This window comes from Ambystoma mexicanum, chromosome 2p (genome assembly GCF_040938575.1).
Source record: "Ambystoma mexicanum isolate Mex_15411 chromosome 2p, UKY_AmexF1_1, whole genome shotgun sequence".
NCBI lineage: Eukaryota > Metazoa > Chordata > Amphibia > Caudata > Ambystomatidae > Ambystoma > Ambystoma mexicanum.
The window spans coordinates 1,363,233,104-1,363,248,095 of record NC_090923.1 but is presented as its reverse complement, the minus strand read 5'-3'; the positions used below and the strand labels follow the sequence as shown (position 1 = coordinate 1,363,248,095).

General features: G+C 40.1%; 1 protein-coding gene across 6 annotated transcripts in view; it reads left to right on the top strand.

Moving 5' to 3' along the window:
- The window catches only part of MPRIP (myosin phosphatase Rho interacting protein), a 1,106,800-nt gene extending 1,094,771 nt beyond the window's left edge, over positions 1-12,029 (top strand). For 5 of the 6 annotated variants that reach the window (XM_069645743.1, XM_069645742.1, XM_069645741.1 and 2 more), the window contains 2 exons: positions 2,881-2,946; positions 4,498-12,029. In XM_069645743.1, the coding sequence (XP_069501844.1) occupies positions 2,881-2,946; positions 4,498-4,504 (73 nt within the window). In that variant the 3' untranslated portion in view covers positions 4,505-12,029. The remainder of the gene's footprint in view (positions 1-2,880; positions 2,947-4,497) is intronic. The other variant, XM_069645740.1, reaches the window with a different exon arrangement.
- The last annotated feature ends 2,963 nt before the right edge of the window (positions 12,030-14,992 follow it).

Genomic DNA, 14,992 nt, shown 5'->3' with positions numbered 1-14,992 from the left:
AGAGTATTTTTCTACTTTGGTGTGTGCCACAAGTGGATTTATTTGTGGCAAGACACACTGTATTCCCAGCCCGACCCGGACGAATGCCGAGCTGTATAGCCCAAATCAGGGGTCGTTTTGCCATCACCCACATTAGAGTAAGGCTTTTCGTATCGCAGCCGAGCACCGTTGCTCCCTTTCCATTGAATGCACAATTCAGTATTCCTTGTGGACCTACCCACCGAGGACCATTCCACCCCGGATCCTCGCCTAAGTGTAAAGAGGCTCTCCCTGCTCTACCCTTGAACCTCGTCCCGATGAAGCTGGTCCTGCTGCTTGCCAGTAGAGCAGTATAGCCAAAACTCGAGTCGACGATATGAACAACGCAGACAACTTTTCACCTGTATCTGTGTGTTGAAGGAGACGATCATTGACATTAATTGGACTCCACGTACTAGCGTTTTGATGCACATCATGGTGTGCACTGAGTAGAGACATTTTAGTTACGCCCAGTAAAAGAGATTTATGATCTTGGGTTTCAAGATCAATTTCAAAATAGAACTGGCAACTAGCTACATTTCAGTTTGTTTTGCTCATTTTTTGTGTTGTGTATGAATGGTATGGGTGTTTATTGTGTGCGGGAGAGGAATGATTGAGATGATTTTTAATTGAGTTTTCAGTTTTTGCAATGTCTGTCCCAGAAACAGACACAGCTCAATGATGTATCCTGTATGAAATGATCCAATAAATGCTTTTTTCGTTAATTAGCGGTGGTATGACCTATGTTTAATTGAAACTGCTATAGGGTATGTTCAGTGTTTGAATTTTTGGGCCTCAAGACACACAAGGTGTGTTAGCCCTATGCGTCTTGTTTTGGGGAAATGTTCAATTTCCTTGGTGGATGTTTTTCATCAGGGTGCGAAAGTTACTTTAAGCCTTCCCTCTAATACTGTTTAACCACAAGGTGCTTCAGAAATTCAGGCACAGTGTGAATATGATGGCAATTCTCGCCGAAAACTTGACTCACTAGTTCTGTTCCTCATATCTATTGCTGCTGTTGGACAGTATTCCTAACTCATACCTCTTAGAACAACCTTCTGTCAAATGCCAAAGAGTTGATCCTCCACTGCTCCCTATCCTTGCTCAGATTGAGAGCTTGGTCCCCGAGGGGCTAATTTACACTCGAGAGTATTTTTGGGCCCAACAGCTAGAACAGAGTGTAGCATTAATCATCTGATGGCATCCATAGGCGATTCCATGTCTTCCATGTCTTCCATGTCACATTTGGCTTGTAGTGGCATCAAGATTGAATCTTGCAAACATTATCATTTGGCTATTGCAGCCTATTTAATAAGGGGCAAGAAGTTAATTTTATCTGCAGCAGGGCACCTCTGCCAGGAAGGTGAGCAATTTACAGGCCTAATCATGTAAGGAGCCTTACACAGTCTTACCACGCCACAAAGGTGGTTCTGAGGACGGTTCCACCTTTTACCCCAAAGTCGCATGACTTTCATTTGAATCAGGAAATTACAAGGACTCTTCCCAAGGCATTTCTTCAAAGCAAGATGTCTTTCAGCAGGAAGTGTTGTGTAACCTATTAACTTAAAAACTTGCGACCTATGCTGCACCTCGTCCCTTATGGATTTGTGCTGTGTAATCTATTCCAAAAGGATGGAAGAGAAGAGAGTCGTTTTGGCCATAACAATAACATGCATATCTTCTTGGTGATTCAGGTATTTTAGTCCATGCCTGTCCCTCCTCTACAACTTCCGCCCAGCCACTCCCATGAACATAATCAATTGATTGTTGTTATATCCGGCTAAATGATGGAGTCCAGCCTCCAAGCGGAGCATTGTATTGTTTCAAAGACTCGCCAGTGTTATTGTGTATCATGCTTGGTATAAACGTGGAGGTCGTTTTTTATTTGTCACCATTTTGTCATGTACTAATGAGGGGGTTCAGCTGACAGACCTTTCCTCATTTATTTCTTTTTGTGTGTAAGTGCAAACAATGTTTTTAGTTATTTGTTCAGATGAATCTTGCTTTGGTTATCTAGACTGCCAAGTGTAAAACATTCCGAATAATGATGACTCGATTTTAGTTTTTTTTTTTTTTTAAAGACCTTTATGTTGGAAATAATACATGATTCACAAATCTATTTTCTTAAACAAAATGGGATTTCAGTGTAGACCAAGTATAATGCAAGCCCTTCTCTGGAAGTGATTAACTAATAATGTTAACATGTTGAATTGAGGGGGGAAAGATGCCATTCCATTTGGTCACTTAGTTTATGCTCTCTTCTTGTTCTGTATTTATAGTTTGTTTTGTAGTGTTCCAAGAATCGTAGTTAATCATATTGAACAAAAAACATTGTAACCTTTTGCAAAAACCATTCCCTTTATCAAATGCTTAATTGGTGTTTATACACCTTTTTACTCAACGTGCAGCCGAGAGATCTTTGGTATATTTTTGTGTAAGGGAGTACTGTTGGAAGAAGCATGGATACGTTTTTTTATTGTTTATTTTTATGTTCCATGTTGTTTTGACCCCACAATCCTGGACTGTCATAAGAATGGTTCATGCTGCAGTTTGGTGTACATCCAACATCCTCTTCTATGTTGTGGGATTGATAATAGTTGTAGTAGGTTGACCTATGCAAGTTTGTTCCACAACCACTCAAGAGAAAAGTGAACAGCAGAAACTGGCCCTCTTTGTGTGGTCACTTGGAGTATGTGCCAGGCTTGTTAGAAATCATTTCACGACCCATGTGGATTTATGTCTCGATGCCAAGGTACGCCTGCGGGCCTCACGTGTGTGTTTGTGTCGTACATGAAAAGCAGTGCATTTCGCATTTATGTATCTTTGTTTGTTTTGTCTCTTTGTTATTCTTCCTCCTCACAGTCCGTTATTGAGCAGGTCTCATGGGACAACTGAAACGTACCAGAATCCAGGTTCCCCATCACATAGGTAAACCACATAAATCAATAAGAAACCTAAAAACTAAATGGAGATTCTCACCATAAGTGTCACAATGCATGCACCGCTCACATCTCCATGTGTTTGTCTTCCTTGAGAACTAAGGACCTGACCATCTAATCAAACCATTTTGTGTGTCACTTGGATGTTTCCCACATTTGCTCGTTCATGCACAGGTGGGCCCCTTTTGATCTTGTAGCTGTGGCTTTGGGATTTAAAAATCTCTGTGACTGGCTTGGCACCCGATCTTGCCTGCGTTTGTGCGTGTGCGCCTGCTGTGTTGCCTAGTCACATTATATAATATATTTGCACGATTCGCCAGAGAATGCCTGAAGTGACTAAAAGGAAACCCACCCTACCTAACGTGTTTTTCTTGCTGATCTGTAGATGTATGGAAAATAAATGTGTATCCGTTCTTTTACTCAAAAAGCCAGATAAAGAAGAATTCTTTAATGGCTTAGTGTTGAAGAATGAACATGCAGCATAAGCGGGCAAACAGATTGTTGGCAAGATACAGATTCGTTTTACTGCTGCCCTGTATTCTAAGTGATAGTTTGCTCCTTTGCAGTGTGAAAAGAGTCCACATTCTGTAGCAATTCTTTTTTTTATTGACATTTGATGTAACAAAACAACCTAACGGTGCAGATATTTAACTGGTGGCAAAGTGACGTTCTGACAGAAAGATATCACGAACCCTCCCTCTATTCTGGCCGCCCCCCCCCCCCCTTAAGCTGAATTTAAAGATGCTGATTACATCTCGGCCATCTCCCCTCCCCCCGTATTTTCCCAGATTTGTCCGGACAGCCGTGGTGTACCCATGCAATAGTCCAACCCCCTCATCCCTTGCTCCACATGAAGAGCTGGGAATGTGTCCAATTCATTGCGATCTCCTGAAACCCGATTCTATCACTGCAGAACTCATTTAAAGCATCCCTGTTTTGCATGTTGTCTGACAAAAAGAGAACTGGTCATCGAACACTCTTCTTCAGTTCTAAAGCAATTGTTATGCGTGCTCAAGTGTTGAAAAGTGACATGGAGGTTTGCTAGCCATGGTATGAAGGATAGTTTTGCCCAGCCACGTGGATGATGGCATAGAAGCTTCTGTTTTGGTAAAATACCTTTCCAGTAGCCATATTGACCCCAGTGATTCTCGTATTATAACTAAACCCTTGTATGACTACATTTAAAAGATTCTGGATCAGAGGTAACATATTTCCACCTAGGCAGCTGTCACACTGGGAGTGGTGGTGTAATGCTCAGGAAAAATGCAAATTGTGAATTAATTCCTCACACGCGAATGTTTAACCCATTAAACCTTCTAGTAAAACCTTTGTGAATTATTAACTGTAATAAGCATGTCCAACTAATATCTTCACAAAGTGACCGTTCTATGTGTTGTCTTTACCTAATTGCACCACCTTTTGTGTCTGATAATATTGACATGCCTGCACTTAAGTGGACTGTTTCACAGTTCTTCCTGTGCCCTCCTTCTGCTATAAGGCTGAACTGCTCTGACATTTCTTTTTAATTTCTGTTCACCAGAGTCTAAAAGAAGGACTGACGGTGCAAGAACGGATGAAGCTCTTCGAAACTAAGGACTTGAAGAAACACTGAGTTTCCAAACCTCGTCGCTTGTGTTAGGACTTTCAACATGTGCAACTCCTTGCTTGCAAATGGACAACAAAATTGCGGAGTGTTGTCACCACTCAGTGATTTTTTTTTTTTATGGTCACTAATGGTGATTTGTAAGGAAAGGAATCTCCAGCCAAAGGACTGGGCTATAGACTGCAGTTCCCACAACCACTCCTTTCTCTTCTTTCTTTGATATTGTACAGAGAATTGAAAGTGTCTTTTGGTAATATCTTAGAAATGTCTTTGGTGAAATATACAGTTATTGTTAAATAATTGCATTAAGTATCAGTATTAAGGCTTGGCGGCCTACTAATAAGCTAGCTCTGGGTACCCAGGGTATTGCGAAAAGGGCATGGAGAGAATTGCAGCCTCTTTGCTGTGTGTAGATTCACTGTCATTGTACTTGATCTCTGGGGACCATGCCTACATTTTTGACATTAGCAAATGCTATGGAAACTCGCCCCTCACTTCACCTGCGTTCAGAGAGAAGGCAACTGAAACGGATATAAAATTGGTCTATGCAAACCCAGTAGTGGCGGACCAATGTAGCAAGAACTCTTTCAGGATTGCCAGGTTTCGTCATTACTGTGGTGAGTTGGAAAATACTGTGGAAAGAAGCTCATCCAGTTTTTTTCCTCCATCTGTCCTCTTTAACCGATGCAATTTGCTGACACAGGAGAAGAAATATGTGGGCTTCTCCAACCCCTACATGCAGCTCAGAATAAGATTTTACTGCAATTATTATTATTCACTCTTATCCACTTTTTGCCGAGTTCACTTTGCTTCATTGAAACATTAATATTGCTTATAACACTAGCCCTCTTTTTACCTCAGCCGTGTTCTTTTTGCAGTTCCCAATGTGTTTGTTTCACTTCCTTAGACAGAGGAGGAACTTGAAGCGGACCGGTAACTGCACACTTTTCATACAAACCTTTTGATGATGCTGTCCAATGATAAATATGTAGATCTTGGGTGCTCTGAAGGCAAAACATATTAGGATGTGTATGTTCTCTTTTATCCACAGCACTACATTGCTATTGCTCCTGCACTGATGGATTACTTTACTTGGATATCAACTCTCCTGTGAATCTTGTGGAATCAGATATACCAAATTCAAAAGAACTGTAGAAATGCAAACTCCCATTTCTAATGGTGGGCATTAAACAACCATGAATATCTGATATGCATGGTCGTGGGCCATTTATGTGCCCATTAATGTAAAGCACGGCCATTGGAGTATCAAAGGGGGTAAAAGTACAGGTAAATTGACCAAAGTGAGCAGGTCATGAAGCTTTAAAAAATAACTCCTTGAACCGCCTCCTCAATTCAGCAGCAAATCCAATTTGTAGGTTTTACATCTTTGCACATAAAACCTGAGAATCAATCCAGCTTATTGTTACCACTCTTTCTTGCTTTTGTGTCCCTTTAGCACAAACAGTCCAATGAGAAAGGAACAAAATATATCTTGAGTAGCAGCGCTATAACTAAGGCGGCCATCTATATCACAAATTGATGTTCCCGTTTTTCATATTCGTTCAGAGTAACAATGGCATATTTTCTATGTACTTAATATTTGCATCTAAATTCATTCCAGCAGTCACCAATTCAAATAAAACAAAGCAATGTCTTGTAAAAAAATGCTTTTCGCCAGTTCCACATTATACATTTATAAACTGTTCATTGATGATGGACAGCAACTACAAAACTACTACCGTGGTAGAATTCTTTGGATGCACAGGGTTATGGTCGCACAAAAGCACATTTTAATTCGAATGTAAGGTGGGAAAGGGAACTGGAGTTAACAGAAATTAAATAAGGATATACAGGCAGTTAGCTGTTTTTAGGAATCTTTGATCATTCGAATCGCTCTGCTGCCAAGATGTAATCTTGTTGCAGCTGTCAGCGTGGTTGTGGGGGGTTGAAATTGCATCCAAGTCAACTGGGTCTTTACTTCAGACGCACATAAAACAATATGGCAATGCTTATTAATAAACTACAGTCAGCACTTTTGTATTGTACCATGCAAGACTTTCGTTATTAGTGTTTCAAAGTAGTGGATGCATGAATTCTTCCCGTTTTTTTTCTTCATATTCTCCGTCTTCTAAGCATCACCACACGTATGTGAGTTTATTTTTTAAACAGACATACATAATCCGTAATTGTGTGGCTTTTAGTTATTCAACTCAACCTTGATATCACACATTACGGTGTTAGAGTCTGTGTAAGCTGATAATGAACGCATGCCTCCTGCAGAAATCCTTAGTCTGTGTAGTGCAATTTAAGGTTATTGGACCTCAAGATCCATCTAATAGCCTCATAGGTCCAAATCTGCCAGTGTTCATTTCCTTTAGGTCTCGCCAGTAAAGACAATCCAGGACGAAACAAGGTTTGAGAGGCAATTTCATGGCACAATATTGCATTATTTAATTAGTTTCTGATGGCTTCAGCTGTCATGCAGTGATTCTCATTTGCCTATTAAGTTGTTTAAATACAAGGAGGATAGGCAAGGAGCGCTAAGAATCCAATACATAGTAAACATTTGGAAACATCAACATAACATGATACAGATTTGTTTTTAGGAATGCCGGCAACCATCTTATGTGTTGTAATTCGTGCAGCAGACAGGCCCCTGTTCTTGGCTGTCAGGCGATTTATGTTGCTAGCAATGAGCAAGCACTCCATAAACAGTCTGTCATTAGCAGGTGTATTTTTGTAAACACCCTTGTGGCTTTGGAGAAGGCTATGTATCTGCCAACTGATAGTGTGTGTGCGTTTTACTTACTGTGAGATAGCAAACCAAAGGGAAAAGAGAGTTAATGAGGAATACAAATTCTGAACAAGAAGTCTAAGAATCAATTAGAGAGCCAATTGTCCTGCTGATTGTGTACAAAATGAATCTCAATGTTCCTTGTAATTTTTATTTTACCTTGCAATACATTGTGATTCAATGTGTAGTGTGGTGTTGCAGTGGATGTGTGCAGGATATTCTGTGACAGGCACATGATGCTTTAGAAGCCTCTGTGGTTAGTAGGGTAGCCGGCTGAACAGCAAGTTACTGTATGGTCAGTTGTCACGTTGCTTTCGTGGGAAACTTTTCAGAGAGTTGATGGATTTCGCGATAATAGTTTACACACAAAGCTAAACTGGCTAAAATGAAAGGGTGTACATATGTTATTTCTGCAGTCAATGAGGAGCTTTCTGGGGAAAAGTTGGTATTCGCTTTTAGAGTTTGAGTGTGGTGGACCAGAGTTGCATTGATCTTTTCCCATGTTTTAGTTTGCCCCTTTTTTAAAACAAGATTTACTAATTGACTGTGTCTACTGTAGTAGTGCTCTCATGGGGCAACCATAGTGCATCATTAGATCTGCCTGTCAGAAAGCATCATTTTGTCAGTGTCGCACCAATTTACAATTGAAAATGTCTTAGAATATTCATCAACATTTGAATGTTCTAGAAGATAACTGCAAGGACAATAAACCTCCACATATTGCCACTTGAAAAAAATATTCTGCATTGTGTTGAAGGGGAGGCCAGAGAAGGTGTCCATGACGAACACTGTGAAGCAGCCTTTAGACCCAGAACGAAATAAACACTGTAAAGCTTAGGTCCTGCTAGCAACCATTTACTCAGAGACACGTGAAATGCAGAGTATTTGGTAAACCCTGCCCTTTAGTGCTTCACAATCTCCCACGAGATAAACTATTGTATCCAAATATGGAATATAAATCTAGGTTAATCATGCACTTAAAAATGCTTTTAAAAAGCAATCCTATACATTTTGTTGTGATCATACTTTGGAGAAGATTAAAGTGCAAGCTCGTAGTTCTTCCACCCTTATGGCTGTCTGTTTTTGGAGCTTTCTTATATTTCTAGGTAGACCCGCTCTTCTAACACACAGGAGGTAAGGGGAAGTAGTTATACTGCTAAACCACAAAGCCCCCCCCCCGCCCCAGCATAGGCAACCCTATAAAATGCATACACAAAAATGTGGTAAGCAGTGTCTTATCACGGGTGGTGAATCTTCCTCTTGCTGCTAATGGCCAGCAAAGGGGTTGCTACAACCCTCAGTACTGATTACAATGCACACTAGTGCGCTGGACAAATTAAACCAACCACTAAAGCGTACTAGGAATGAAGAAATTATATAAAATACATGTTATTATTGTAGTTCACATTCAGTCAGACACGCTACCATCCCGCATTCCATACAAATGCAACAGAGTAAGTCATTTGTGCAAGAACACAATTTCCCAAAACTATAAACTTTACTGCAGGTCTTCAAATTAAGTTTCTACTTGTGTATCACTTCAATGTAGATACTTATTGTAGAAGAGTTTTTGCACACTTCATTTCCTCTTCAACTGGAAAGAAAAATGCTTCCTGTAAAGAGAAACCTGCTTATATCATTGAGAATGGTTGATTCTACTCTCCCTGATTTAAAGCTTACTAGAAGGCCTACTGTATTGCAAAGTGAGGATCCGTCTTAAGCCAGAAAAGGTTTGTGCAAAAACGGGCCATGAGGAAATTCCAGAAAAGTTTTGAATTGTATTGTGTTCTTTTTGTTGCTAACTAGACATTTTAGTCCTCAGATGGGCTACAGGATGACTAATATTCTAAAGGCATTGTGAGGGCGAGACAAGTGTTAATTTGGATATTGTAGATTAAGTAGGTGCAATTATTCCTTTACACATGTCAGTGACGTTTTTACGATATTAAAAAATCAATTGTATTTAGATGTCACTTTAAAATGTCTTCCATGAGTCGCTGAACACCAAAAATATGTATTTAGCCAATCGCGCAAATTCAACAACCGTCCCGCAAATGCTTTTCAGAGTATTTTGGAATAAACTCTAGTGTACGAAACTCAGTGTGCGTTCCAAGATGCCACTCATCTTTGGGTATGCAGTTATTAACTCCAATACATTCTTTTTTGTTTAAATCATGTGCTTGATTTTAATTTGTGTATACAGTGCATCTAAAAGCTGTTAAAAATGAACTAACGTACACATTTGGAGGTGTTGTCCAATAATGAACTCCCTTGTGAGTCTCCCTCACAGCAATCTGTTGATTTCATCTTATCTGAACTAATGCTACCACCACCTGTACAATTGTGAGTGGGCGGAGTTTACTGCTATAGTTTGTATCATGCACTGGTTTGTAAACTAACGAAAGTCTTAAATCTTTAAAAATGCATAGTTGCGCACTTGCTATTCAAAGTGTATTCCTCATCGACAATGCAACATTTTTACACCATGAAAAACAAACGTGTGGGTGCTTGAAGAGTTAAGACTGATATAGTTTTCAATTTATTTCTGGGACACTGAACCGTACATTTGCTTTTTAAGCAGCGTCTGGAGAGACCAGTTGGAAGAATATCACGAAATGAGTTTAAAAAACAAACTTTGCAGAGAATCAATCAGCAAAGTAACCATGCTATGCTAAAACATCTAAAATGCATAAAGCAGTAAATCAGTTTTTTTTTTTTAACATCTTGCTTTTAAATATATAGATGTGTGTGTATATATATATATATATAACTGTTGAACGGTACAAAGAAGCACCACGGACTGCACTCTCCAAGAGTTCTCCAGATAACCTGTTCAGTCCACGAGAAATTGACCAATTCAATCTAAACCACCAATTTAAAAACCTTGTATTCAATAATCAGGTAGAAAATTAAAAGAAGCAGCAGTGTGTGTGTGTGTATGTATATATATATATATATATATACCTCTTAAATAGTCATTTGGAGCAATATCAGTGTTTCTATTAATTCTAATCGCCTTTTTGAAAAAGCAGAACGGAACAGCGTAGCCCCTTGTTGCCAGATTGTTGAAACAGTGAACTATTAGCATGAATTGATATCTGTAGTAGTTCTCTTTCTAAACTGGCTACTAATGTGTATATATCAGTTCATGTGTTGTTTTGTTTGTTTTTTAGACAGTTGCATCCCTTTTTTTACTCGAGCATTTTTCCTTCACTTTGCATTCACATTTTCAGTATTCCAAGTGCAGATTTTTCACCGAAAACCTGATCCATCACTTTAAATAAGTAACATTCACACCTGGTTGATACATACTTGTTAAGGAATTCTAGTAATCTAAAAAGTTGAGTATACTTTATTGGAACTGAGTTATAGCAACAAGCCCAAACAGTCTGCTTATAAATAATGTTTATGTAATTGTGCATCGCGTTTATAAAAAAAGAGCATTTGCAAACAGTCCTTTATTATGGGTTAGTTGTGACATCAATGGTAGTCTGCAATAAGATGATGACATCAATACTTTGCTGAAATCCCTCTTATAGTAAAGGTTAACAAAGAGCCCACCACATAAGCTACATTTTTCAAAAGACTACTTCCAAATTCAATTCTTGTACATACGGCACAAGTACTAGTTTACCCTTGGGTGTTATACGTGCATGTTTTCAATTGGGAAGAGGACACCAGGTGTGTTCCTAAATGGCAGGACACATGTTTTATAAGGAATCAAGCGCTCCCAACCATGTATATAAATGATTTGCAAAGTTGACTCACTTTTCTGTGCACTTAATATCTCAAATTCCCTCCATAACCTGCAATAGTCTGATTATGCTGATTTGGCCCTTTACCCCTATATTATATGTCTTGCGTGTATTCCAGAATGTGTTCTGTGCACGCATTTGCATATACGGATATAATACAAATATTTATAAGAGAGATGCATATGGAAACTGCATGACGTGTAACAGTGGGGAACCAGACTTCAATTTCTGCAAATTATATTTGTCTAAGGACCACCAATGTTGACATCTAGGTGTGCCTTTTTCACCACCTACCCACAGTAACTATTGTTTCTAGTGTGTCTCACTTACTGGATTGGGACTTTGGTGGTGAACAGGCAAAATGCAGAAACGTTAATTGTTGCAGATATTGCTTTTTGCAAAGAGAAACGAAGTATTACAATTCTGTTACATAAACAACATGTATATGCCACCAGAATTCCCCTTTGCCTTCTATGATCCAGATCTTTAGAATGTTAATACCTAACCACATGCACGGTCCTGGTAGTTTACGAAATGATTGTTTATTTTCTCTTTCTTTTCTCGCTTTGTTGATTCTTCTCGAGATAATTTAAAACCTGTAAAGTATTCAAAGCACGCAATGTAAATATTTATTATTCAGAATTTTGTGGAGGGTTTTTTGTGACTAGGTTGTGCTTTTTTAAAATATTGTTCTGTACTAAAAATGGTAATTTTTGTTAAAAATTAGTTTTATATTTCTAATATTCTCTGCGTTCACTTGTTTATGCTGTCATAAAAGTTACTTGTATACTTATTCACAAAACGTCACTTTTTTGCTCCCAATGGTTTTGTGTGCCTAAGAACTGTCCAAGTGCACATGACAGCACTGGAATAATGAAAGTTTTATGGAGATGTCATTAAACTTGTGAGTATGCATTTGGCCTGTGATCACAAAGATTTCTTTGTTGCAAAGTTACAGCACATCATGTTTATACCAGCTCCACATGTTTTGGTTATGAATGCGGTGAAGTACAAGATTGTAAGCAATGCAAACTCAGTGTTAGAAATCGACAAAGGCCATCATACATTTTTTTTGTCTTCTACGCAATGTTAATTGCACAATTAGTTCAAAAGTGCACTTTTGAGCTTGTGTGCAAGCATTTCTCCCACCAACCATAGCTACTTTTGCCTGGCATGTATGGGATTCATTAAGTGTGAACATAACCAGAAGTACCATGATAACATAAAACCGTATACTATAGCTTCCTACTTAGATCTGAAAAACATAATGGAAAAGCATGTAGAAGTAATATTTTAGGTTAAAAAGTTCATTTGGCCAACATAAATCTTAGTTATTGCACACACATATTCTTTACTAAGCTTTACTGTGTGTGTGTGTGTGTGTGTGTGTGTGTGTGTGTGTACATGACATACATTTCTCCCCGTAATCGTATTTCTGATGATTGTATTTGCTTAGATTCACATGCTGTGCATATAGTCCGACATCTAGTGGTAATTGTAGAGTATTGCATCTTTATTTCGAAGATCGAAAAGGCACGTCAACATGGGCATGACTAACACTATCAGTGACGTGTAGTGTACCCAAAATCCTTCACGCGTCGAGGTCCCATCTGTTGTTTTTTCTTCTGCCGTGAGGGAGTACAGAAGAGAGAAGGCGTACAATGTCTATGTTCCTTTTCCTCCAAGAAGGGAGGAAGGGTGGGCAAATGTGAATCTAAGCAGATACAATCATCAGAAATACGATTACTGTGAGTAATTTATGGCTTGTGAATCTGCTTAAAATCACCTGCTGTGCATGGACCAAAGAGCAGTACCAGGAGATGGTGGTAGGATGTGTGAAGGAACAGTAGCAAAGAGATGTCTTACCACCGCTTGTCCCACCTGAGAATCAGACTTGGTGTGTATCTAAGCAGGAGTGTTGGGTGAAGGCATGAACAGAACTCCAGGTTTATGCTTTGCAAATGGATTCTAGAGGAACATTTGCTGTGAATGCTATGGTAGCCCTGAGAAGAGTGAGCTCTAGGCGTAAAAGGTAGAGCTCTCTTAGCAAGAGTTTAACATAGTGTGATGCAATTTACAATCCATTCGGATATAGCTGATTTAGAGACATGGTCCCATACTCTACCAGCTGCCACATAGACAAAGAATGTATTTGTCTTTCTCAGTGACTTTGTTTTTTCCAGGTAGTATATTACTGCCCGCTTCACATCAAGTGTATGGAGGCTTCTTTCTGCCAAGTTAGTGGGGTTTTGAAAGAAAGTGGGAAGTTCGATTGATTGATTCACATGGAACTTTGAGATAAATTTAGGCGCAAAACGTGTGTGTGTGTGTGTGTGTGTGTGTGTGTGTGTGTGTGTGTGTGTGTGTGTGTGTGTGTGTGTGTGTGTGTGTGTGTGTGTGTGTGTGTGTGTGTGTGTGTGTGTGTGTGTGTGTGTGTGTGTGTGTGTGTGTGTGTGTGTGTAAAACCATCTTGTGAATCGTCACAAATAGGTTCTGAAGTGAAACAGCCTGCAGTTCACCAACTCTCCTTATCGAGGTGACTGCTACTAAGAAGGCAGTCATACAGGTGAGGGCGTTAAGGCTGGCCTTGTGCATGGGTTTGAAAGGAGGTTCCATTAACCTTGTAAGGCCAACCTTCAAGTCCCATCTGGGGGTTGGGTTGGAAACATGGTGGTGAAGTCCTTCCATGAAAGCCTTAATGACAAGAATTTTTCACCATTAAACCTTGCTCTAGGATGTGGTATACACAAATCTAGAGGCCAGGTGGACCTTTAGGGAATTGAAAACAAGTCCTGAGTATAATTGGTGTGTTACATAAATGACTATCTTTAGCGGAGCAGTCAATGGGATTGATGTTCTTAGTATTGCTCCAGGTAACCATGAACTTCCACTTATGGGAGTAAAAATGTCTGGTGTTGGGTTTTTGTGCTTCTCTGAGTATCGCCATACATCTCTCAGGGAGTTGAAGGTGTCCAAACTCTGACTTCAGGAGGTAGTTTCCTGGATGGGGAGACTGACATTTTCATAAGATGGGAAAACCATGGCTGCCGGGCCCACATTGGTGCTACCAGGATCATCGTGACTTGTTCCTGTTGCATCTTGTGCACTATCCTGTTGAGAAGCGATTCAGGGGGCATTCAGTGGGGACGGGGGTTTTAGGCAAATCTCCTGGACCATGTTATCATGTTATCCAGAGACCGTTCCCTTTGGATTGCTTCTGTGGGTACCTGGAGGCGTAATCTGATCTGGGCATTGGGGCCTTCTCCAGAGTCGTGAACAAGTCGATGTCTGGAAAACCCCACTCTGCAAAAACATTGAGTAAAATGTGGCCTTACAAGCGCCACTCGTGCTCTAAGGGTAGGTTGAAGTCTGCTGAGCATGTCTGCCAGAAGATTGTGTTCCCCTGGAACATGTGTGAGAGGAGGAACATGTGTTTGAGTACCTACTTCCAGATGTTCTGGGACAGTTTGGATAGCCCTAGTACATGGCCGTGGTACTGTTAGGACAAGAACTGCCTTTCCCTGAAGGTGTGCTTGGGTGGCTTTTAGGGCTTTGAACACTGCAAGCAGTTCCAACAGATGGATGTGATTGGATGTTACTGATGGGGACCACACGCTGTGCACTGTCTGTTGAAGGAGGTGTGCCCACCCCGACAGAGAATCGTCCGTGGTGAGAGTGGCTTCTACTGCAGAGGTGGTAAAGGTTTTCCCCTGCAGAAAGTTCTCCCTGGACCACCACTGCAGAGACTGAACGAGACAACCACTAGATTTTCCCACTGGCTGCTGACCTGACGTCATTGATTCAAGAGCCACTCCTGCATGGGGTGCATACGCAGACTAGCGTGAGTAACTAGGAATATGCAGGAAGCCATATTTTCCCACTG